The 24,154-nt window shown below is 42.9% G+C and overlaps 2 protein-coding genes across 2 annotated transcripts in view; one reads left to right on the top strand and one right to left on the bottom strand.

The window, feature by feature from the left end:
- Positions 1 to 329: 329 nt before the first annotated feature.
- LOC144768830 (zinc finger BED domain-containing protein 6-like) lies at positions 330 to 2,939 on the top strand. Its single transcript, XM_078652813.1, has 2 exons — positions 330 to 2,595; positions 2,872 to 2,939. The coding sequence occupies exon 1, from the start codon at positions 396 to 398 to the stop codon at positions 2,265 to 2,267; it is 1,872 nt and encodes a 623-aa protein (XP_078508939.1). The 5' UTR covers positions 330 to 395; the 3' UTR covers positions 2,268 to 2,595; positions 2,872 to 2,939.
- A 726-nt stretch (positions 2,940 to 3,665) lies between these two features.
- LOC144761559 (uncharacterized) overlaps positions 3,666 to 24,154 on the bottom strand; it is a 73,837-nt gene continuing 53,348 nt past the window's right edge. The window contains exons 2-3 of the mRNA XM_078646865.1: positions 4,812 to 4,961; positions 3,666 to 4,192 (exon numbers count right to left, since the gene is read on the bottom strand). Coding sequence (XP_078502991.1) covers positions 3,741 to 4,192; positions 4,812 to 4,961 — 602 coding nt within the window. The 3' untranslated portion in view covers positions 3,666 to 3,740. The remainder of the gene's footprint in view (positions 4,193 to 4,811; positions 4,962 to 24,154) is intronic.

Here is a 24,154-nt window from a genome sequence, read left to right on the forward strand (position 1 = left end):
TAGGTCATCTTGAAAGAAAGCACGCTGTCGAATGGTTTCCGCACCTAGCAAACGTCAAGGGAAAGCGATCCCAAAGGGCAAGTGGCCAAAATATACCCATAGTAGGTGTTTCATCTGAAGATGATGGGGAGGTAGAAGAAGCGTCAGACATGTGTCCGGTTGCACCCAGTACCCCTTGCAGCACCACACCCTCCGTAACACATAGCAGGCACACTGAGAGTCTGGGAGACACACCAATGCGGAAAATGTCAACACTGATCAGAAGTGGGTCGAAGAAGGCATCAGCATCATCTCGTAAATTTGTCCAGCGCACCATTTCAGCCATGTTCTCCTCAGATGCGCAATTTCAACGCAACCACCCAACTGTACGCCTCTATAACACTAAGCTGGCAAAAATGCTAGCGGTGGACCTTCTCCCTTTTTCGTTTGTCGAAGGTGTGGGTTTCCTTGAACTCGTGGCAACATTGGCCCCTAAATGGAAGGTTCCTAGCCGGTACTATTTTGCCAGGGTTGCTGTTCCAGCACTACACAAAGAGGTGCTTGAGTTGGTGGGGGCAGCTTTGCAGAAGAGTGCTGTTCACACTATACACCTGACAACAGACATGTGGACCAGTTGCGCAGCCACTGATTACATGTGCATCACTGCACACTGGGTCTCTTTTTCAGGGGTTATTAAACAGATAAATGCAGGTGGTGACTTGGTCGAGATTTTTAAGGGTGCTCGTAAACATGCAACATTAGCCATGTTTGGCATGGAGAAAAGTCATACTGCAGTCAACATTTTGGCTGACTTTAACAAAAAGGTCTTGCAATGGCTGCGCCCAAGAAATTGCAAGGTTGGTTATGTTTCTACAGATAATGGCAGGAATGTAGTTAAGGCCATGGAGGACGGTTTCTATTTCAGAGTGCCGTGTTTGGCGCACTGTATCAACCTTGTTGTGCAAAATTTTTTGAAAAAAGAACTTGCAGTCGACAAAACACTGACCATCTGCAGAAGAATATGCACACATTTCAACCATTCTTTTAAGGCCCGGAAGGAGCTGAGGCGCAAGCAAAATGAACGTAGAATGCCAGTGAAAGCACTTATCCAGGAGGTGGCAACACGTTGGAACTCAACCTTCTACATGCTTGAGCGTCTGCATGAGCTGTTTCCAGTAGTCAATGAGTATTTCTACAACCTGGGTGGTGATACGACAGGAATGATACTAGCGGTGGAGCAATGGCAGCTAGTTAAAAGCCTGACAGACATGCTTCGGCCTTTTGAGGTCTTCACGCGTGACGTGAGCAGGGAGGACTGTTCTTTGAGCAAAGCTATCCCACTGTTGCTGAAGCTCGAGCACCAAGTCAAGGTGGTGTCTTCACAATTAAAGGACGTTGGAAAGAACGAAGCACATGAGTTGGCGCAGAGATTATTACAACGCCTAGTTAGCAATGAACGGCTTGTAAATATCAAGAAACAACAGCACTACATTTGTGCTACTATTCTGGATCCACGTTACAAAAAGCCATTGTTTGGCAAAGTAATAATTCCTTTTGAAACATCGGATGTTACAGAGTACAAAGGTTGGCTAGCTCAGTCAGCCATTCGTTTTGAAATAGAACGGAAGGAAACTGTAGGAGAAGACAGTACTACTAGTGAATCAGCAGGCGATCAGGCGTCCCAAAAAAGCACTTCACCATCTGTGCCTGTGGCAGAAGTGAGTGATTTTTCCTCTGAGCCGTTAACCACACCAGCAACCGTATCATCTCCACCAGGCGCATGCGATATGTCTGAAGCGAGTTGGCTAACTCAGCTAGGGTTTCCTGGTCCTAGAAAGGACACAGAAGTGCAAAGTACAGGAATCCGGGAGGACATTCTTTCAATGGTGCAGGCCTATCTGGATGACTCAACAGAGGTCAATATTACTGAGGACCCATTGGCGTATTGGCATGGGAAAAGAAAAATATGGCGAGAGCTCACCAACCTGGCTATCAATTACTTGTCTTGCCCACTCGCAAGCGTGTCTTCAGAACGTGTTTTTAGTTCTGCTGGTGGCATTGTGACTTCCAAAAGGTCCCGCCTCTTGCCCGCAAATGTGGAGCGGCTCACCTTGATAAAGATGAACCAGCACTTCATACCACCAGATTACAGAGTACGAGAATGCACGCAGGAAGAAGAGGACACCGCCCTACCCGAGGAAAGTTCTCCTCAGTTACCAGAAGTAACCCCGACTGATGAGTTAGCAGAGTATGAGGACGAGTTCTGCTTCCCTGACAGCGAGTTCTGAAAATGACTCAATCATTCATTAATTGTAAATAGTCCTCCTTATTCACTTTTATTCCTGTGTGTCTGCCTTTCTTTAGCAAGTGCTTCATCACATTCCCAACAAAACTGTAATCAACCAATAAAACAACAAGCCCATCAACAGAACTATCTTGATTTTGATGCCGCAGCATTCCTCAGGTTCACAACAGTTAGTTGACAAGAACTCAGTCCTGGTCGTCTATCCTGAGTCCTCCTCCTCCAGACTCACCCTATCCATTACCCATAATGCTGATGCCTGGATTCTGCACAATGAAGAAATGAAGGAGCCAGCCCTCAAACACAAATTACAGGTAAGATAAGCTTTTGGATGGGAGGTAGTATAATGGAGTATTCGGAGAGGCGAGAGAGTGACAGTGGTACTAGCAGCAAAGTCCTAGGGCTCTTGAATTAACAAACTCTGTGACAGGCATTTACTTAGGAAAACATTTGGCCTATTGCACGTGAACGTGTAGGCGTTATATTGCTCGCTTGCCTGTCTCAGGGGTGCTGTCTCTGGGGCTTCTAGGTTTTAGGGTTGTGTCAGCACCGCTACCACATTTCTAATGTTGATTGTTTTTGTTTTGCAGAAAATCCACGCCGGGAAACTCCAGTTGTGGCCCTGCTGCAGAACGCGTTAGGACTCTGTGAATTCCAGGTGGAGCCAGCCCTCAAACACAAATTACAGGTAAGATAAGCTTTTGGATGGGAGGTAGTATAATGGAGTATTCGGAGAGGCGAGAGAGTGACAGTGGTACTAGCAGCAAAGTCCTAGGGCTCTTGAATTAACAAACTCTGTGACAGGCATTTACTTAGGAAAACATTTGGCCTATTGCACGTGAACGTGTAGGCGTTATATTGCTCGCTTGCCTGTCTCAGGGGTGCTGTCTCTGGGGCTTCTAGGTTTTAGGGTTGTGTCAGCACCGCTACCACATTTCTAATGTTGATTGTTTTTGTTTTGCAGAAAATCCACGCCGGGAAACTCCAGTTGTGGCCCTGCTGCAGAACGCGTTAGGACTCTGTGAATTCCAGGTGGAGCCAGCCCTCAAACACAAATTACAGGTAAGATAAGCTTTTGGATGGGAGGTAGTATAATGGAGTATTCGGAGAGGCGAGAGAGTGACAGTGGTACTAGCAGCAAAGTCCTAGGGCTCTTGAATTAACAAACTCTGTGACAGGCATTTACTTAGGAAAACATTTGGCCTATTGCACGTGAACCAACACGATGACAGTGTTCAGTTAAATGAAATTACTGCAAAACCACCACCCACCCAGCTCAAAAGTAGTAAAAAAACAGGTATGCTCAGATAAAGTTTGAAAAAGTATATTTATATCCCTAACAAAATAATCTCCCGCAAGACCCTCCCTAACCCCAACAAATAGTCCTCAAAAGTCCCCAAAAAACCCAACTCCCAATTCCCACCCCCCAAAAGTCTCAAAAAAAGGGGCAAGGGACACTCTAGGGATGCAAGCTGGTAAGTTTGGCCTCCAGGGCATCATGCTTTAGGGCCAGGGCATCATATTTTTCTTGGAGGATGGCTTGCTCTAGGCGGAGGCCCTCCACCACATTTTGAAATTTGTGCCATTTCTGGACCTCCGCCTCTAGGTCTGACACTCTGCGGAGTGCACGGCGCAAGCGACCTTTAACAGTGCTGCGAGGTGCAGCTTTTGCTGCTCGGCGGTGGCGTCTTCCGGCACGGCTCCGGTTCGCTGGAGCACTGTGCTTACCGGCAGAACGTGGGGTAACAGAGGAGGATGTAGACGATGTTAAGTTGGATGCACTGGAGTGCGTGTCATCCCCCTCGAGTTCCACCAGTCGCCGATATTCCGCAACAGTTGCTTCCAGCCTCCGTTGCCGGGCCAGTACAGCCAGCATACTCCTCGTTGGTTTGGAGGTTTTAGTATTGCCAACTATATGAAGAAAGAAAGACATAATCTGTAAGCAATGCTCTTTAGGAATATGATTAACACAAAATGATTCAGCAGGAAGTTGTGTCACAGTACAACTAGCAACTAGCCAGGGCAGTACAAAACTATTCAGGCCAGTATCATGGGCGTCCGCAGGGAGGGGCGCTTGAATCACCATTTCCCTTCCCACAACTCTCTTGTATCCTTGGTTTGGTGCTCTTTCATATGAAAGAGATGTGGCAGAAGTGAGTGATTTTTCCTCTGAGCTGTTAACCACACCAGCAACCGTATCATCTGCACCAGGCCCAGGCGATATGTCTGTTTCCCTCCCTCTCTCTCTCTCTCTCTCTCTCTCTCTCTCTCTCTGTCTCCCTCTTTCTTTCTCCCTTTGTCTCCCTCTACCTCGCTGTCTCTCTCTCTCTGTCTCCCTCCCTCACCCTCCCTCTGGCTCCCTCCCTCTCTCTCTCTCTCTCCTTCTGTCTTCCTCTCTCTCTGTCTCTGCCTCTATCTGTCTTTCGGTCCCAGCCTGCTGTAATTACCATATTGTAATTTGTCACTGGGCCACCACTGGATACACATCATATCCTATCTAAGAGTCAGATAGTACCATGATCCAGCTTACCTGTACTCGCCACCGCCACTGTCTCCTTCCTCACAGTCTGTACTTCTTCTTGGTCCGACTCCTCTAGCGCCGCCTCCTCCCCAGATTGACCCTCGGACTCCGAGTCAATGATGACCACATCCGAGCTGGCCCCGCCACCAGATGTTCCACCTACAAAGTAGATTTAAGAATGTTAGATTACACCACTCCACTAGTATTTGGTCTATGAATGAAAAAATGTGAAAACAACTGAAAAAGTAATTTACTGTCTACTCTAGTCTAAAGTAAATGTCCCTCCTTCCAGGGAAAGCTGTTGTCTTGCTTAATTTTTTTGTCACAATTGTTGAATGCTTGCTTAATTTTAACACACATTATTTTTCTCTGAACAGACAGAAACTGGACTTCTAAGGACAAGAGGAACATCAACTTGAAACCAGGTGAAAGCTCGGCTCGACCACAAGAAATTTCTACCAATCCAGTACTCATCAACTCTGCACCAAGCACTTTTCCATTTCCAACTAACTTTATTTTAATATATGTGTTTACTTAAACTTTTAATAAAGCTTTTAAACTTGAATTGACTCTGTAGTTTTTCCTCCAGAGAGTCCAGACTAGAGTGACTGAGCGAAAAGTTTTGCAATTTTTCGAAGGAGGAATCTGTGCTGCTGACACTACCAGGTTTATTTATACAGTGTGCCAAACACGCCACTCTGAAATATTATTACTCTGGTCTTTGGTGTCCATAGTTCGGTTTGTGGAGAAGTGTCCCTGCAACAGTAGTATTATGGATTTTGCTCCTATCTAAACACTATTTCGAAACAATTAAATTAGGAATGCTTGGACAACAATAGGTCCTCTATATTTAAATGAAAACTTACTGGGGCCAGCAAAGGAGCACTCGCCGCCCTGGCCTGCATCCTCCTCCTTTGGAGCCACTGCTGCATCCTCCTTTTCCGCCCGCTTGCCCCTGGGCGGACCTGACGTACAACATGAAAGAAATAACAGAAAACATTGATGATTGCTGCTTGCCGATGTCCTTGTCAACCAAATCAAACATTTAGAAAGAACAAGAACCTACTATTTCAGCCAAAAAGAGGGCTACAATGGAAGGACTGCACCTGAGCCTCTACTCTAGGGGCAGATTTACAAGCCCCTTGCAGCTCTTCTGCTCCATTCTTGCGTCAATTTTGTGACGCAGCGCCACAAGAGAGGCGCCATGGTCTGGCGTATATTAACAACGTGACGCATATGGGAGATGCATCCCATTCTAAAACCCTGCGCCATTAGGGAGCATTCCATCGCAAGGGATGGCGTTCCTGCGCAGGAACGCATGCTAAAAGTGGCTATGGGGAATATATAAAATTTCAATCAGTCATTTAGGACAATGATGCGTCACTGAAACCCTGCGCCTGCATGAAGCAGACTTACGGCTTGACGCAGCATTGCTGGAGCTGCGCCATCGTTGCAACGCAACTCCATCAAAGAGCCGCCTTTACGGCACCGATGCGTAACGCTTCGGTGACGTTTTGGGACCATGGTGTGCCGCATTGTAAATACGGCGCACCATGGGTGGTGCTGCCGTGCCACACACTTTGCAGGGATGCGCAGGTAATTGCTAATCTGACACTTACGGGCATACTTACGAGTTCTGAGCTGGACACCTCCAGATGTGCACCAGAACAAATACGTAACGCAAAACTAACCTTGCGTCACGGCAGATGCGCCGCTATTACAATGCGGCAAACCCTGGCGCAAGGGTAGGCAGATGCGTAACGCATCTCGTGACGAAATAGGGGCGCATCTCTAGAGTCGCTTCGTGGGCGCAATGCAACTATAGCAGTGCTCAGGGCTGCCCAATACTCTACATACCGCATCAGTCCTTACGCCTGCTTCAAGCAAGCAGGCATAAAGAATTGACATAGCAGCGTCGCGGAAGTGCCTGCGCTAAATCTTGTAGATTTTACGCAGGCACTTTTGCGAGGCACACATCTGCCTGACCGGCACCACCCACCCCCCACTCCCCCCCTGCGTGGGAACGCACCCATTGAGGCGCAGGCCCAGGCATTCACGTGGCGCATCTCCTTAGATGCATCACGTTGTACATGACTCGCAGGGATGCACCACGTTTACGTCGCTGTGCGTCAGGTAAGGCAGTGTAAACGTGGAACAAGGGGCTTGTAAATCTGCCCCTTTGTGTCTAGCATTACGCAGTTCTGTAAAATACACTCATACTCAGCCCAATTAAATGAACACAAAATAGATAACAAATAAGCAGTGGCACCGGCACAGAGAAGGAGAACAGTGCACCTGAAATGCACAGAAGATTTTGAAATATTAATGAAAAAATTGCTACTACTACTCACCAAGACCGGGGACCTCCACTCCCAGCACGTCTAGCAGGTCACGCTCTCGGTCAAGGATGTCGGTCCAGCGGTGGGTGACCTGATTGTAGGTGCGCTGGACCCCCGTGATCTTAAAAAGGGCCCGGCACACCTGCCCCCACCGCTTCCGTCGCTCCTGGCTGTTGGTGTAACCAGCAGCAATCCTGCCGCCTGCCGCGATGGTCCTGGGGAGACGGCGCTGCACGTAAAAAACAAGTGCGCCCACCTCCTCAGGGCTGAAAATCTCCCGGGGCACCACCATTTCCGCCCTCAATCGACCACACGGGAGCCGGGCACGGGCTGCGGTGCCCGTCTTGGGCAGCTTGACTGCTGTCTTCACCATGTTCTGGGCAGGTAAGGAGATAAAATGAAAAAGAATAAGAGTAGAGAAGAAGGTAAGTAAAAGTTTAAAAAAGTAGTTCAAAAGTAAACAAAAATAGCCTAAAACACAAAAATATAGATCTAGAAAAATACAGGGATAGAAAATAAGTTAAATAGATCAAAAAAATAGTAAAACAAGCAAAGGATGGCAGAGATATAGAGAGGATAGAAACACCATACCCAGACACATAGGAATGAATGAAAAACAAGATGTCGGCCCGATCACGTGCGCGTAAGTAAGTTCGCACGCGATTTCTCTCGCGAACTCGTGCGAACTTGTATTCGCAAGGCGCGAGTCGGGCGAGATTACACTTAGCGGGCGGAAACGGAAATACGTCACGCAAACAAAATGGCGGCGCCCATACTCAACCTTGAGGTAACTCGCACGAGTTCGCGGCCTCCACGGGCCAGTTCGCACTACGACGCGCCCCGCGAATAGGGCGAAATTACCGAAAAACGAGTTTTGCAAAAGCAAAACGAACGAGCAGGTGCAAAAGTTCGAGCTCATCATTTGTAACCATTTACCTGTAGTGCTTCCTGAAGGGGCCCTCCAGAATCCGGTTGCCTACTTGCAACTATTGTGTGACCCTGCTCTGACAGTCACAGAATAGTTACAAGTATGCCATTGCATCCTGTTAAAAAAAATTATTTACTTTGCATTTGCAACAAAAAGGAAAGGGAGCAGACAAGCAGGTGCCAGCCTTCATTAATGTCAGTTGGGGCAGGGCAGGTGTTGTTGTTTGCAAAACTTAAGGCACTTAGCAGGTGTTTGTTCACTCAGTGGTCAATCAGAGGGTGTTGTGATGACACTGAGGGTGGCATGGGTGTGCCAGCCAGAGGGTGGCATGGGTGAACCAGAGTGCCAGTGTTGACAGAGGATGGCAGTGCTTTGCTTTGCCCCAATAATGTACACTGGTGAACTAGAGGGTGATGTGATGACACAGAGGGTGACATGGGTGAGCCAGAGAGTGGCATGGGTGACCAAAGAGAGTGCCAGTGGTGACAGAGGGTGGCAGTGATGAAGAAAGCTTAGCAAACAGGCTGGGCACGTAGAAACAACAAGTTCGCTAAACTGGCGACCCGACAAGTAAGTTCGCAATTTGCGAAATAGTACAAAACCCTCGCGAACTTGCAGAAACCCGTGCGAACATACACACCCCCAAAAAATCCGCTAATCCGCGAGAATTCGCGGATTTCGCGTATTTTCGCAATCCGCGAATACGCAAATCCGCAAATTCGCGGATTGCGAATCCGCAAAATCCGCCCATGCTTACAATAAAGTGTACAGCTAACCAACATGGTCCTAGAGGACCCGTCATAAAATGCTGTTAACACTGTGACATTAACCTGTAAGCAGTTACCATGTATTATTAATAAGATAGCTCAAGGATAAACAAAGTTTTGAGGATAACGCATATACACAATCCCTGACAGGCTCTCTCTATTGCTCTTATCTTTCCTGGTAAATCATAAACATGGTCCACCATTCTCTATTACACATGTGGATGTATAGTGAATTGTTGTAGCAGTTATGTAAATAGGTTCCTACAGATATGTATATAGATTTGTATATATGTACATAAATGATGCCTCTCATGTATGAATGTCTAGCGGTATTAATAGACCTTGTGATAATCAGAACACTAGCACTGTTTATGAAATGTCAAAATGTACATTATAAACGTTTTTCTGCATTGTAGATACAAACTTGTAAATATCTTTTATATATATTTTTTACAGAAATATGATGGTACAGTCCTGAGGAAGACACAGTTGTGTCGAAACGCGTAGACAGGAAACCATCTTTTTATTGTAATATATATGTACCTACTCATGTCTAAATTCACGCATATGGTATAATGCTGGAATATTTTATCATGTATCGATACAAATGTACTTAAAATCTTTTTTTATTATTGAATCATGTTTTATAATAGAAATTAAAATCCACTTAATGTGCAAAAACGTTTTTCTGATTATTTTCCCCCAAAATATTTTTTTGAGTTAATGTCACTGCTCATGTCCTAGTGTTCGATTGAGGATTTGCCTGGGTATTTTACTCACATATACTATCATGGCACTGACCGCATTAGTGGATGCAGCAAAAGAGGTCAAATTGTTGTAATTCTATCTAGGACCCTAATTCGATATTCCTGATTTATTCCCTTATGTGGTTATAATACATAATATCCTAATAAAGGCATAAGAATCATATCCATATTTAGTCGTAGCCCATGCAGTCCAAATTAAGCAAGGCTACTTCCCTAGGCTCCTAGAGAGTACAACGAGTTCTTTAAACAAACCAAGCCTCCATTAGCCCGGGAAATCCCCCTGTTCTTGTTTTGATTTGCACAAGAACTCCTAGAGTCAGAAAGAACTGTTAGTTCTTGGTGACGTCTTATGTCCAACCCTTATGTCAAACCCGGCACCTTTCAGGTATAAATATACCAACGTTGCCTTAAGCAAACACATGGTGGTTTGGAGCAGAGCGGCTATCTACTTGCCCGAGAGCCCCGCTGATGTGAGAGCCCACGGACGCCGCCCCTCCCTTTTGACGCACTGAGAGAGACGCTTTCTTTTCTCCAGCCGAGAAATCCAGCTCCGGTGTTTCCAGCCGCCCTTGCGGGTTGCTGGGATTTCGAGTCCTGAGAGAGAGATACCAGACCTCCTGCTTTCTATTACCCAGGTACGGAGCTGACTAAACCCTTAAAGAGAATTCTTGATTCAGATCCTTGGCAAAACCAACTTAACTTAAACTGCTACTTACTTACTCCTTCCCACGTATTAGGCTTAGGTCAGGTACACCGGGGTAGGCGTATTTAGAAGCACCAGTTGAGTACGTTAGTCAATGTATATATGTATGTCTATATTTTATCCATTTAAAAGTATCATATGGCTAAGAAACCATATCAATGCTTTTACAGTATTATTTTATAATACTCCTTTTACTGTACGCACTTTACTTTATACTAAGTATTGCAATTGTGGCAATTCATTTCTCTTGCATGAGAAAGAAGACTGCTCAATATATAACACCTTTTATTGAAAATGCCCGTCCCTCTATTCTCTGCACTCTGGTGAAAGTAAGTATGCACGATTGACTGAGTAAAATATCTGTCTATTGTTTTCACACGACTCTAGAGATACACTCTTATTCTGAGGGAGCAAAGTTGTCATGTTTATGGTTGTCAGAAGCTAATCCCTTCTTGTCTATCCAGTGAAGTCAAAACTCCTCCTTGTTTATTTGAGAAAGTTTCTAGTGACCTCTGAGCTAGCTGGCAAAACTAATTAAGTCTAATATAGTCAGTAGAGAGCTAGTCGACCTCAGTCCTACGTCTACACTGCTGTTTATATTATTCCAATGCGCAGAGCCTATTGGGAATATAGGAACTACACTATATGGCGCCCAACGTTTGGTAAGGCGATAATCTAACGCAAGACACTAGAGTAACTCAGTCGTGCTTTTTTACACAGAACTCTTTTTCCCGTGAATACTCCAAAAGACGTCTGGAGTGGGTAAAAGGTTAAAATCCGCCGGAACTTAGTAGGAAGAGATTCCTATGTGTAGTTTTTGGTTTAGCCAACGTTGAAGGATACAGTGTTCCAAAATATTGTGCACCTAATCTTTGTATTCTTTGAAACTTGATCTGCAACCAAAAAAAACTTTCAGGTAGTAAAATGCCTGACGGAGACGAAGAAAGAAATGCTACAGCATCTCACCAGTTGTTGGATGACACTACTATCCAACAGAATGACCCGGATGCTATAATCATCCCGGCAAATATAAGAAGAACTATAACTCTTAAACTTATAGAAAATGGACTAACACCAAGAGGTGGTACAGTCATATTCGTGGTAGAGGCCCATGAATATTTGCAGACAGAGGTATTCTATTCATGGATAAACTTTCCAGCAGCAAACGCTGTAACACACGAATTCCACTATTACAAAATAGAGGAACCTTCGGATGAATACACTCCTTTCGAGGAGGTTGAAATCCCATTAAATTACCAAGAGCACCTGCTCTGGTTTAAAGGTGCCCTAAAACATCAAAATCACATCACCAGGCTCGGTCCACTAGGTAGACCAGGAGCAACGTGGCCGGTTCTAGCCAGCTACACACCAAATCCTGACATTGGAAAAATGTCAAGTGAAGAACGTTTAGTTTAAATAAAAGAATTAACACAGGCATATAGAGAATTAGTTCAATTGGCAATGGAGGATATAACATACTGCCAGAAATTTAAAAAAACAGATATAGCAGAACAACCATTTGAACTTGCCAAATCATAGAAAAATCCTATGAAGAACTAGGTAGAGATAGTTTGGGTGGGAAACCAGTAAGATCCCAACTAACTGAAAATCCTGAAAAAACTTTTATTCAAAATAATCTAAACACGCCAAAAAAGAGCTGGGATGGAAATAAACAATCCACTCCCAAAGAAAAACGTTTCCAGTCCAGAGGAAGGTCTCCTCAACGGAGAGAAAGATCTCCGGACCAAGGACACAAGTCTCCCCAGAGGGAGCCCTCTGAGAAAAGATACAACCTCAGAAATAGGGATAATCTGAAAAAACATGATAGATATCAAGATATTGATACACGTCCCTCTCGATCTTTTCAGACTTCCTCACAGAAATCGGAAAGAAGAGGACGGTCAGAACACAAGGAAGAGCACGTGAAGTCCAAAGACAAGGAACCTGCTCATCAAAGTAAAGAATTACAATTTCCAAGAAAGAAGGTAGCCAGTATTAAAATAATTAAACATGCCGAGGATACTAAGGACACAACTGAAAAACGGAGAGTGGGCCCAGACAATGCTAGACAGCGCAGCAAAAGTGACCATAGCTCGCAAGATCCTGATGAATCTTCTGGAGACAGTGGACACGAGTGAATACATTCAGGTGGAAACTGCAGATACCAGAGTTAGCAAACCTCATAAAATATACGAAATAACACTGCGTATAGAGGGGGACAAGACCAGGAAAGTAAGGGGTCTCTTTTGGGATAACCTTTCGAAAGGCTATGACATCCTGTTAGCTGAGAAAGACTGGCCACCAGAGTTTGTCAGGGAGTGCCCTCATGGCGAATAAATGATTATGCCTGCCTTCTCAAATGATATTCCAATTCATAAAAAATGTACACTTGCAAGAAAATGGGCAGTAGCCCAAGCTCCTGCATTATATAAAAATCATGTAGGATGGGATAAGGTCTCTCCTCCTCACAAAATCCAGTTAAAATGTCAACCCACTGCACAAAGGCAGTACCCAGTTAAACAAGAAGCTAAAAAACAAGTCAGGGAGATCTTAGATCAACTTGAATACCAGACGATTCATATCGTCTAGTTTTGGACTACAGACACCTTAACTCATGTTGCAAAATATTTGCAGTACAAAACTAACACAGTGCAGCACTAAAGAATAACATCGTGCGCAAAAAATACAAAACGACATTAGACATCTCTAATGGATTCTTTTGTCAAAACATTATACCTGAGCGCAGGTATTTGACCGCGTTCTCAATAATGGGGTCGCAACAACACTTCTGTCGACTCCCACAGGGATTCAAGAATAGCCCAGGATTATTCGCAGCAAGAGTAACAGAGTTACTACAAATGTATGATGATGAAGCATTATCTTATATCGATGAAATCTATCTCACAGATGATGACCTGGATACGCACTTGAAAAGAGTGAACACCATAATACTTGGGCTCGCAGCTGAGGGTTACAAATTCAACTTTAAAAAGTCAAGAATTGCCCATCTAACTGTCCTATTTCTAGGATATGAATTATCAAGTGAAGGCAAAAGCCTAGCAGACAACTTCTTGAAGAAGTGTGCTGTACTCCAAGCACCTAAAACGCTGAAGAACTTACAATCAATACTAGGTTTCCTGAATTTTGGAAGAACATACATTCAAAATTATGCAGAGAGGGTTAAAGCTCTCTATGAATTAATAAAACCTGATTTTAAACCAATAAATTGTACTCCGACACATACAGAAATGTTAAGATCATTGCAAACAGACATGTTAGCTTAAACAAAATTGCAAACACGCGAGAACGTACGCAACCTTGTAATCCGAGTCATCCCAGGAAGATGCGGATTCACGTACATGACCTCTAATGAGGGAGAATCTGTACCAATAGCTTACAAATCACACTTGTACACACAAGCTGAAATGAAATTCAGTTCTACTGAAAAAATTTTAATAGCGGTTCAAACTGCTGTAGCAAAAGAAAGAGCCCAAGCCCAAGGCAGAAGAATAACTGTTTTAACAGCAGAATCAGCCCTTGAGGCATTAACAAGCCCACGCAATTTGACTACTGTGGCATTAGATCCAAAATGGATACAATGGGAAAATTCTCTTGCTGCAGAAGACGTGAAATACTATTTTGACCCGAAAATGAAAAAATTAAAAAATCTAAAATATGAAGAAGAATATCCTCTGCCAATTGAAATTCCGCCTCTGGAACATTACGCCTGTACAATATATATAGATGCATCAACACAACCCGCAGTTGGGGGTAAGCAAGCTTACAGTGCTGCGTGAGCGGTTGTTAAATGCCGGTGGCACGAAGGAAAATTGAGACCACTTGTCTCTATAACTCAATCTGTAAAAGATTGTTCGGCTCAACGAACTGAAATACTAGCATTTAAGATGGCGCTTGATATTGCCGATCGCGAATTCCCCACACTAATAGTGTGCGATTCACATTACTGCGTCAAATCTTACAATAATGACTTGCAGAACTGGGTTCAAAACGATTACAAAGATGACACAGGTGCCACAATAAAGCATAAAAAGCTTTGGGAACAGGTAGTTCTTTTGCAGAAAGAACTACAAAAGACTCACGTGATACATACACTGAGTCATCAATGTGATGGCATTCACGTTGCAGGGAATTCATTGGCTCGCAGAGCCACAGCGGAAGCAGCTCTACCGGCTTACGTAGCCACAAAAAAGCGCTCAGAAAAATACATAGACGGGGAAACAATGCTGGCGGTAAAAACGTCTTTGCAAGGCGACTGTGCAGCATTACCTGTGAACTATACACTCAAATATACATACATAATTGATGCAAACTCCGTTCCTTTTGCTCAAATCCCTGGAGTGGGGGATAGAGTAATTCCAAACACGAAACGGAGAGTCTTCTTGATTCAAGAAGCACATATGGGAGAGGGTCTAAGGCACCAAGAGATCGTGATATCTCTAAAAGAATTACAATCAGAATACTGGTGGCCGGGGATGAGCCTGCAAAACTACAAATTTGCAAAGGATTGTCCAGACTGCAATCGAGATCGCAGTCGTGAACCGGACCAGACTACTGACAGGACACTTCTTTTAGAAAGCATAAGGCTATCTAATACGCAAAATGCGTCCCATTAATGTTTAAAGACTAGATTCACTTAAAATGTAGACACCAGCGCTCGGCTGACGCCAGAACTGTTATAAAGGATTTGCGAGTCTTTATCTCCACATACGCAATTGGCATGCTACATTCTGACCAGAGTCCTGCGTTTAGCTCTAGGGCTTACAAAGAGGACATGGCCAGCATGGGCATTGCATTGCGGTACTCTTGTCCCTTTCATCCTGAGGGAAATGCGGTAGTGGAAAGAAAAAACCGGGACATAAAGCAATCTATAACGGCGAGGGTATTAGGTTCGGGTGCTGGGTGGGTCCAACATCTAACAAGTGTCCAACGTAGTCTTAATAATCTGGCAAGAAATTCTCTAAAAGGTCTCACTCCATACGAACTATTGTTCAGTACTAGAATGTGTATTCAGGACCTTGATAGTCACACTTCAGTGGTATTAAAAAATGCTTTGATATCAAAGACTGTTTGGCTGTTTTACAGGAATTAAATGTAACAAGACGAAACCTGAGCAACATAAAGTTAAAACAACAGCCAACAGCCACTGAAGAAAAACCACTTGTCCCAGCAAGACCTGTCTGGATTCCAAAGATTGGGGATCTGGTCAGAGAGAAGATTGGAGTAAAGAAGGAATTTGGGCCTTTCTACAGAAAAGCAGTACCTGTCTTAGCTGTCAACGGAACAAGATCAGTAGTACTACCGCCCCTTGCTGGTAAAAAGGAGAACCGAGTTGTATCCATCGACCTGGTAAAACCACAATCATGTGGCCAATAATAAGTAGTAGGCCCAGTGGACTCCCAAGAAATAGCAGAGTACCATAATTTGCTACAATACAAGAGGTTCAAACTGAGAGACTAATCACATTTGATAAACCCCTGCAGTGAATAAAAAAGGACTATGCAACAATGCCATGGAACTTGTGCCTCTTGAAATCCAAATTGCAACAGTTCGTCAAGAAACACCAGTCTACAACGATGTAGCCTCAGACTATGCTAATGAAACAAAGAAAAATCCAAAAGCAAATGAAAATCCGGAAGCAATTCCAACAATTGACAGAACTGCGTCTGGCTACTTCATCAATTTCGATGACTTTTCTGAAGATCCAAGCAAACATGAAGAAACGCCAGCAACAAAAACATTCAAAGACAAAGTAACTGAACTCATTCATCAACTCAAAGAAACCTATCTGATTTCTCCATGGATTGAATTTTGGATTGTGTTAGGTGTACTTTTCCTCCTGCTTTGGCTCATCATGGTTCTTTGTTTGGGAAAATTCAGTGAAGGAAAATACAGTACAATGGACACAGCAAGTCAGAACATCAACTTGGTCCCAAAGCCTCACAAGTCATCTCACATCGAGAAAAGAGAACTATCTTCAGTGAACGTCACAGCCAATCCAATACCTGGCGGGGTAGCATGGGACAGAACTGAATTTGACATTTTTGGCCCGATTGAGCTCTTGAAATATCTACATCAGTTCAAGGTTTCATTAAGTGAATTTGTAAAACCAAGTACTTTCTCTGATGATTGGGACTTTGAAAACATAAATAATATGATGGCAGATTTAGTAATGTCAGCAAAATTTACAGAACATGATTACTTACAGAGTTCATCAAATTATGAAGAAATGTATTGCTACAATCATTTTGGACATCACTATTTGCATAAATCTGCTCAACCTAGAAATGTTTTTAATTACAACCAATGGGAACATTGTGCAACTCCGCCAAAAGGCAGCTCAAAAACATATTATGAGAAATTCCCATACTTCTCAGGGTTTAACACAAGTGATGCAGAAACGTTTTATTTTAAAATGTTAAATAAGACAGGAATGAAAACAATGCTGACAAATACTAAATTGATCTATTCTGAAACATTTTATGAAAAAATGATTACATTTGGTTTTGAATTCTGGAAAGACAACATTGAAACAAAAACCATCTGGGGTACAAAAGAATGGCAGGTTCAAGGTTTAGAAGCATTATTTAGAGCCTGCATGATCCCAGAACAATTAATATTCTTGAATGACACCATTCAACAGACTACCTACCTGTCTTGGCCTAGCCAAAATTAAAGACTTAAACAAACCGTCTATTCCAAAGCCCATACCTGATAGTAATAGCACTACTGATATGGAGATAGACATATCCCATATTTCATACCAAAACAGAACACATCCTGATTGGAAAAAATGGTTGATCTGGCCCACAGACACAAATAACTGTCAAAATAGATTCCTGAACAAAATACAGGGGTTCAAAATGACCAGGCCAGACCCAAGATACTCCCAGAGACAACATCCAGGGATAGTTACAACATACAGTGTAGGGAAACTATGCCTCGAATGGCTACAAAAATCCACACTGGCAGAAATTAAGCAACACTTGACTTTACTTAAAGACAGTGCAGGCTTGCGTCATTTCATTTTGGGACCACGCAAACAGCGTCAAATACGTTTCATAGCAGCCAGTATATACGCTGCGTACAACAAAGCTTGGAAAGTAATGAAAATTTAAACAGTAGAAAAAATACGAGAAATTGATCGTATTAATTTGGAAAAATCACTTTCTGTTGTGGACAGAATATATTCACTGGACAGTATTGTATCATCTGCTATTGATATAATTGAGCAAGACTTACTAATGTTACAACATGGTCAGTCCCAATTACGTTCTATTGTACAGCTTGGCTGGACATTACAAAATATGCGTTCGGGCTACGTGCCATGGCGTTTAATCAACACAACGTCATTATTCTCTATCTTTAACCTTACTGATAAACAAATCAGTTTGGCACAAAAAGGAGCAGACTATACGATTCTGAGCATTGAAAAACTTGAGAGATTACCATTGACAATGTCAGAAAGACCTGTCATTGAATGGATAATACACGGAATAATCACAATTCTGATAACAACTTTCCAATTTAAATATTGCCAAGAGTATATACCAGCAGGCCAGTATGAAAGGTTGGGTAAAGGGTACATCAAGTCAACATGAAATTTACCTTATACACACACATGTTACAGTGAAAAGAAAAAGAATGTATTTCTTAGTGGTAAAAATTGTAAAAGATCACTAAGCGGTACACTTCTGTGTCAAGGTATTAACTTGCATGGAGCCTGCGAAGGGTCTTTGAATAACCTTTCATGTCACCTGCTAGGCACTCCCGCAACACAGATAGAGACATTCTTTAGACAACTTTCTAACGGGAGTTATATTCTAATAAATGACCACAGCTGTTGTGGCATGGTGCCAGGGAAAGCCTATCTCATCAGCGTTAGTTCCATGGTCACTTGCTGTATGCAAGTATTGTATCCAAACAGCACTCCAGATATGGAGGTGGCAATATGGCCTCGTTTGAATATCTCTTCTATTTGAATTGATACTTTAAGCAGAATGAAGTCTATTCTTTTACAGACAACTGTGCCTTTGACCTCGTCCAAGGAAACGTATGATCTGCAAGTCGCAAGGACAACGGCAGAGATACATACCCTTTTATCAACAAATTGCCCCGTGCATTTCGTAGAAATGCTAAGCCAAATCCTAAACATGTCAGATACCAGTGGCATCGCACATGTATTTAAGCCAATTTTTTCTGGACTGTTAACATCATTTGAAACAGTTCTGGGCATCTTTCTCAATTTTGTCCATTCTGTCTTTGGCGGCCTACCTCTACTTTTGGGACTCGTGGCAGGAATTTTATTTTTGATCCTTCTGCTCCGACATGGCAAGCCAAGTCGCAGACAAGACTCCAGCAACGATGGAAGAAACAATCCTAGCTATATGCTATCGGGACGCATAACTAAATTCCTCGGATTAGCCCGGCTAAGAGATCTGAATATGACCTGGTTTCTTTCATTCAGACGAATCTGGCAAAATTGCATCTTACCTGTGGTTCGATGTATGCTATGCGGAGAAGAATGCGTGTTGGACGTCTGTCTTACACTAGCATCAGCAGTACCAATGGATACAGATAACTTGCTAGGTCCTGTAACGGCTCATGCATCATGTTGTCCCCAGCGGCTACCTATTCTGATGACGGCATTCGTTGAGACTTCACCACTACGAGTATGTGGCAGTGGAGTACGAGATGAGAGCAGCATCACACAGGTACAATGTTAAATGAGCATTGCTGATCATGACATCGATGATGGCAATCATTCTCACGACTGCACTGTTGCAGCATTTTCAAACTTGGTCGAACTTTCACCTGATGTCGTAGACCAATTTTTTGCGAGTCTGTCTAAAATGATGTTCTCCCCTGAACAGAAAGAATAACTTTTAAAGCAACGAGCACACAGCGTTCCCTGAACTCTGAATTTGGCCTTCAGCTTTGATAAACAAAAGCCACTGAAAACATTTGGAACTATTTTTCCCTTGAAAATGAAATTATATATTTTTTCCACTTCCAAAATATTTACCTTTTTCTGGCACATGTACTCTACTTAAAGTAGAACTATTCTTAGAGAACAGAGCTTCTTTTTTAGGAACTCTAGAGACAATATTTACCTCAGCCTCTAGCACATGTACAGCAAATTTGTATTATTATGTGATGGAATGGTCTCGACCTTCTCTTCTGTATTAAGAGCCATTTCATGTGTAAATTTCGCAATTCATTCAGCTGATATATATATGCATTTTTTAACTGAATGATACCACTGCTTGAAAAGTGTACAGTACCAATACTCATTTTCGTGTATTTACCATATACCATTTCAAATGCGAATTATGTATTTTGGGGTGGGTTGGAAAACACATGCACCATTATATGTTTACTATTGCTTAGTTTTAAGTAATGAGGGACATTAGATCGTGGAGTGGGTGTTGTAATTCTATCTAGGACCCTAATTCAATATTCCTGATTTATCCCCTTATGTGGTTATAATAAATAATATCCTTATAAAGGCATAAGAATCATATCCATATTTAGTCGTAGCCCATGCAGTCCAAATTAAGCAAGGCTACTTCCCCAGGCTCCTAGAGAGTACAACGAGTTCTTTAAACAAACCAAGTCTCCAGCAGCCCGGGAAATCCCCCTGCTCTTGTATTGATTTGCACAAGAACTCCTAGAGTCAGAAAGAACTGTTAGTTCTTGGTGACGTCTTATGTCCAACCTTACGTCAAACCCGGCACCTTTCAGGTATAAATATACCAACGTTGCCTTAAGCAAACACACGGTGGTTTGGAGCAGAGCGGCTATCTACTTGCCCAAGAGCCCACTTAACTTAAACTGCTACTTACTTACTCCTTCCCACGTATTAGGCTTAGGTCAGGTACACCGGGGTAGGCATATTTAGAAGCACCAGTTGAGTACGTCAGTCAGTGTATATATGTATGTATATATTTTATCCATTTTAAAGTATCATATGTCTAAGAAACCATATCAATGCTTTTACAGTATTATTTTATAATACTCCTTTTATTGTACGCACTTTACTTTATACTAAGTATTGCAATTGTGGCAATTCATTCTCTTGCATGAGAAAGAAGACTGCTCAATAAATAACACCTTTTTATTGAAAACGCCCGTCTCTCTATTCTCTGCACTCTGGTGAAACTAAGTATGCACGATTGACTGAGTAAAATAGCTGTCTATTGTTTTCACACGACTCTAGAGATACACTCTTATTCTGAGGGAGCAAAGTTGTCATGTTCATGGTTATCAGAAGCTAATCCCTTCTTGTCTATCCAGGGAAGTTAAACTCCTCCTTGTTTATTCGAGAAAGTTTCTAGTGACCTCTGAGCTAGCTGGCAAAAGTAATTAAGTCTAATATAGTCAGTAGAGACCTAGTCGACCTCAGTCCTACGTCTACACTGCTGCTTATATTATTCCAATGCGCAGAGCTTATTGGGAATATAGGAACTACACTACAAAATCCCCTCAATTCCTCATTTTCATAGACTACACTGCTGCCTTCGATCACATTGACCGCACCAAGCTCTGGCAGAAACTGGAAAATTTGGGAATACCGAAATCGCATCTGGACCGGTTAAAAAAACTGCATACAAACACCTGGATCAAGGTCAAACTAGGAGTTGGAATGCACCTTTCTGAACACATTTCGACTACAAAAGGGCTAAAGCAAGGCTGCATCCTAGCCCCGCTTGTATTCAATCCTTTTCTTGCAGACCTGTCAGAAGAACTCGACAAATGTGCCGCCACGCCCCAAAACTGTGGAAAATACCGCTGTCAAATTTGCTGTACGCGGACAATTTGGTACTGATAGGCTGAACCCCTATCAGCCTTCAACTTCTCTTAAATGCAACCTACACCTTCTCCGAAAGGAACTCCCTGCAAATAATTAAAAAAAAACTAATATCATGGCAGTAAATATTTAAAAAAGAAAAAACTCAATTGGCATCCAAACGGAGAAGACTTGGACTTGGTAATCAACTATAAGTACATGGGAATACTTATGGACCAACAAAAACACATTCAAACCCCAACTGGAGTCCCTGCGGGGGAAGAGAACTGCGACATACCTGGCAATACAATCAATAAAGGTCAAACTGTCTGATTTAACATTTCACCTCTTACTGATAGCCAACTCATACATAGCGGTCTTCAACTTGTAAAAATACGTTTCCCCAGCACAAATACGGCAGGAATTTGGCCTCCTTAAAGATACGCTGTAAAGAAGGAGCACGTTCGTAATCAGCTGGCACAAAATCAAGACATGGCTTGGCAGTTCGGGCTGGACTGTTCCCATGAGGCACAGGATCAGACTGATTTGCATATAACCATGTCTGAGCTGGGGGTGGTGGAGTGAGCTAAAGAATGATGATGGATTAAACCCAGAGATCAGTTGACTGGGGGTGAGTGAGTGATTTGCTCAAGCGCTCCATCCATCATCCCCTTTGGTATTGCTTTGTTCGCACTAAGTTGGCAGGGTATGCCCAGACATGGGTCCCTTGCTATCTTTACCACTGGATTCAAGATAGCCTGGCTGATGAGGCTTATGAACCCGAAACTGGTCCTAGGATGCTTGTTTCCGGTCCAGGGAAGACACGGCTTGGGAGTTCGGGCTGGACTGTTCCCATGAGGCACAGGGTCAGACTGATTTGCATATAACCATGTCTGAACTGGGGTGGTGGAGTGAGCTAAAGAATGATGATGGACTAAACCCAGATCAGTTGTCTGGGGGTGAGTGTTTGATTTGCTCAACCACTCCGTCCATCATCCCCTTTGGTATCGCTTGGCACAAAATCTGCAGCGCGGAGATTGGATCTTTACGTTCCAACCTCTGGGAAGAGCTACTCCGCCACAGTAAATCCTCCGCCAGGGACTATTTGTTTGACTCACTTCAAGTATTGGGACTTTCAGATCCCCGGGGAACCCCTACTGACATTTCGTCCTTTAAAAAAATTGTGAAAAAATCAACACAAATCATATCCACCATTGAGGACAAGGAGGTACTTGCTAAAAGAACGCATTGCTACATAACGCGTAATGACTACGGAATATCACAACCTCAATCTTATCTTAAAAACAGAGTCGAAATAAAGACGAAAGAAAAGTTTTTAAAGCTACACCTTGGAGTAATCCTGATCACCCCTCATTTGCCGTCATAGGAAAGGAAAAACAGCTCGCAGTTCTGCCGCCTATGTGGAGTCGGTAAGGAAGACATTATTCATGTTGTTTGTATTTACCCCAATCTGATGGATATTAGGCATAGTTTACTACGTCTATTCTGTTTGTATTAACCCCAATCTGAAGGATATTAGGCATAGTTTACTACGTCCATTCTTTAAGCTGCATTGTATTCAAACCTGCAGGCAGGAAGTAAAACTGTGCTTTAATCCAATTGAGAGAAAACTAAACTACCGACTTACAAAGTTCTTCGACTTAGTAACAAAAAGGCACAAGGGGATGCTGTCCATGGACCAACAAAATATAACCTGACCAGGGATTGCACAACGGCAGTTTGAAGCACCCAAGTTCACATCTATGGACTTACAGCGCCTAAGTAATAATAGCAAAACATGGAACTGAATAGTCCATCTTTAGATTGGAAAATGTCAGCACTAGCTCCACTTTGGGAAGAATCTCAAAAAACGTAAAAAATCTCTTTACTTGATTGCTACAATTGCAAACAAACTGAAGAGCGAGTTTTAGGATATCCATGATTAGGATTTAAATAGAGAAGCAAAAGCACTTTAAAGACTAGCCCACTTAAGGAACTCTATCCAACCCCATGGGCTATGAGACACTAGCACCTTATGAACTATTGATAAACTCGCCATTGAATTGCCTAATTCATCATCATTGTTAGAACTGGCTATTTCTGGTAGGCTAAGGCTGACGCCAAAGCCAGGCAGAAACCACCATTCTAGTCAGGGCAAGGGAGTCACACGCCAAGATAACCCCTGCTCACCCCCTTGGTAGCTTGGCACGAGCAGTAAGGCTAAACTCGGAGGCAATGTGTAAAGCATTTGCGCCAGCACACAACAGCAACAACATCCTAGGCACACCACAAAAGGAACTCCACACAAGGTTATGTAAAAATAACTTCTGTATTGTCAAAACACATCAGATAGAAATCACACATGTACATTGTGCCAACTGGCACGGGCAATATTCACAAGGGATTATTTACAGGACAGGGCCACATGGGCCACTGTCAGAATCAACACTTTTAGAAATAGCACTTTTAGAACTTAGAATAAGTATAGCACAAAATACCAGTTATAAATCACAACCAGTAACTACTGGTAACATGTAAGTACCACCTACGCAACCCTAACCACCTTAGGAGAATACCACGCAGGGGACCAGGACCTTACTAGGACCACCTGTACTGGAAAGAACAACCACCTAAGAATAAAATACATTTAGGGGTGTAAGCAAGAACACATTACACATGATGCATAAAAACATTCAGAGGTGTAGGGAACAGGTAAACACATGATGCATAAAAACACATTCAGCGGTGTAATAAGGCACATGATGCATCATAAACACATTTAGAGGTGCAGGGAAGGAAAAACACATGATGCATAAACCAACACATTCAGAGGTGTAAAATCAAGGAAGACACATGATGCATAAAACATTCAGAGGTGCCAGAACTTAACTTAATAGCGCAGAAACACATGATACCCAAAAACATTCAGAGGTGTAAGATCAAGGTGCGTAATCATATTAAATGCATTACATTTCCTACATCTAATCCTGGCATCGGTGAGTTAGTATTAATGTACATAACACAGCTCCTAGATGGAGCAC

This window comes from Lissotriton helveticus, chromosome 1_1 (genome assembly GCF_964261635.1).
Source record: "Lissotriton helveticus chromosome 1_1, aLisHel1.1, whole genome shotgun sequence".
In the NCBI taxonomy this organism is placed as follows: domain Eukaryota; kingdom Metazoa; phylum Chordata; class Amphibia; order Caudata; family Salamandridae; genus Lissotriton; species Lissotriton helveticus.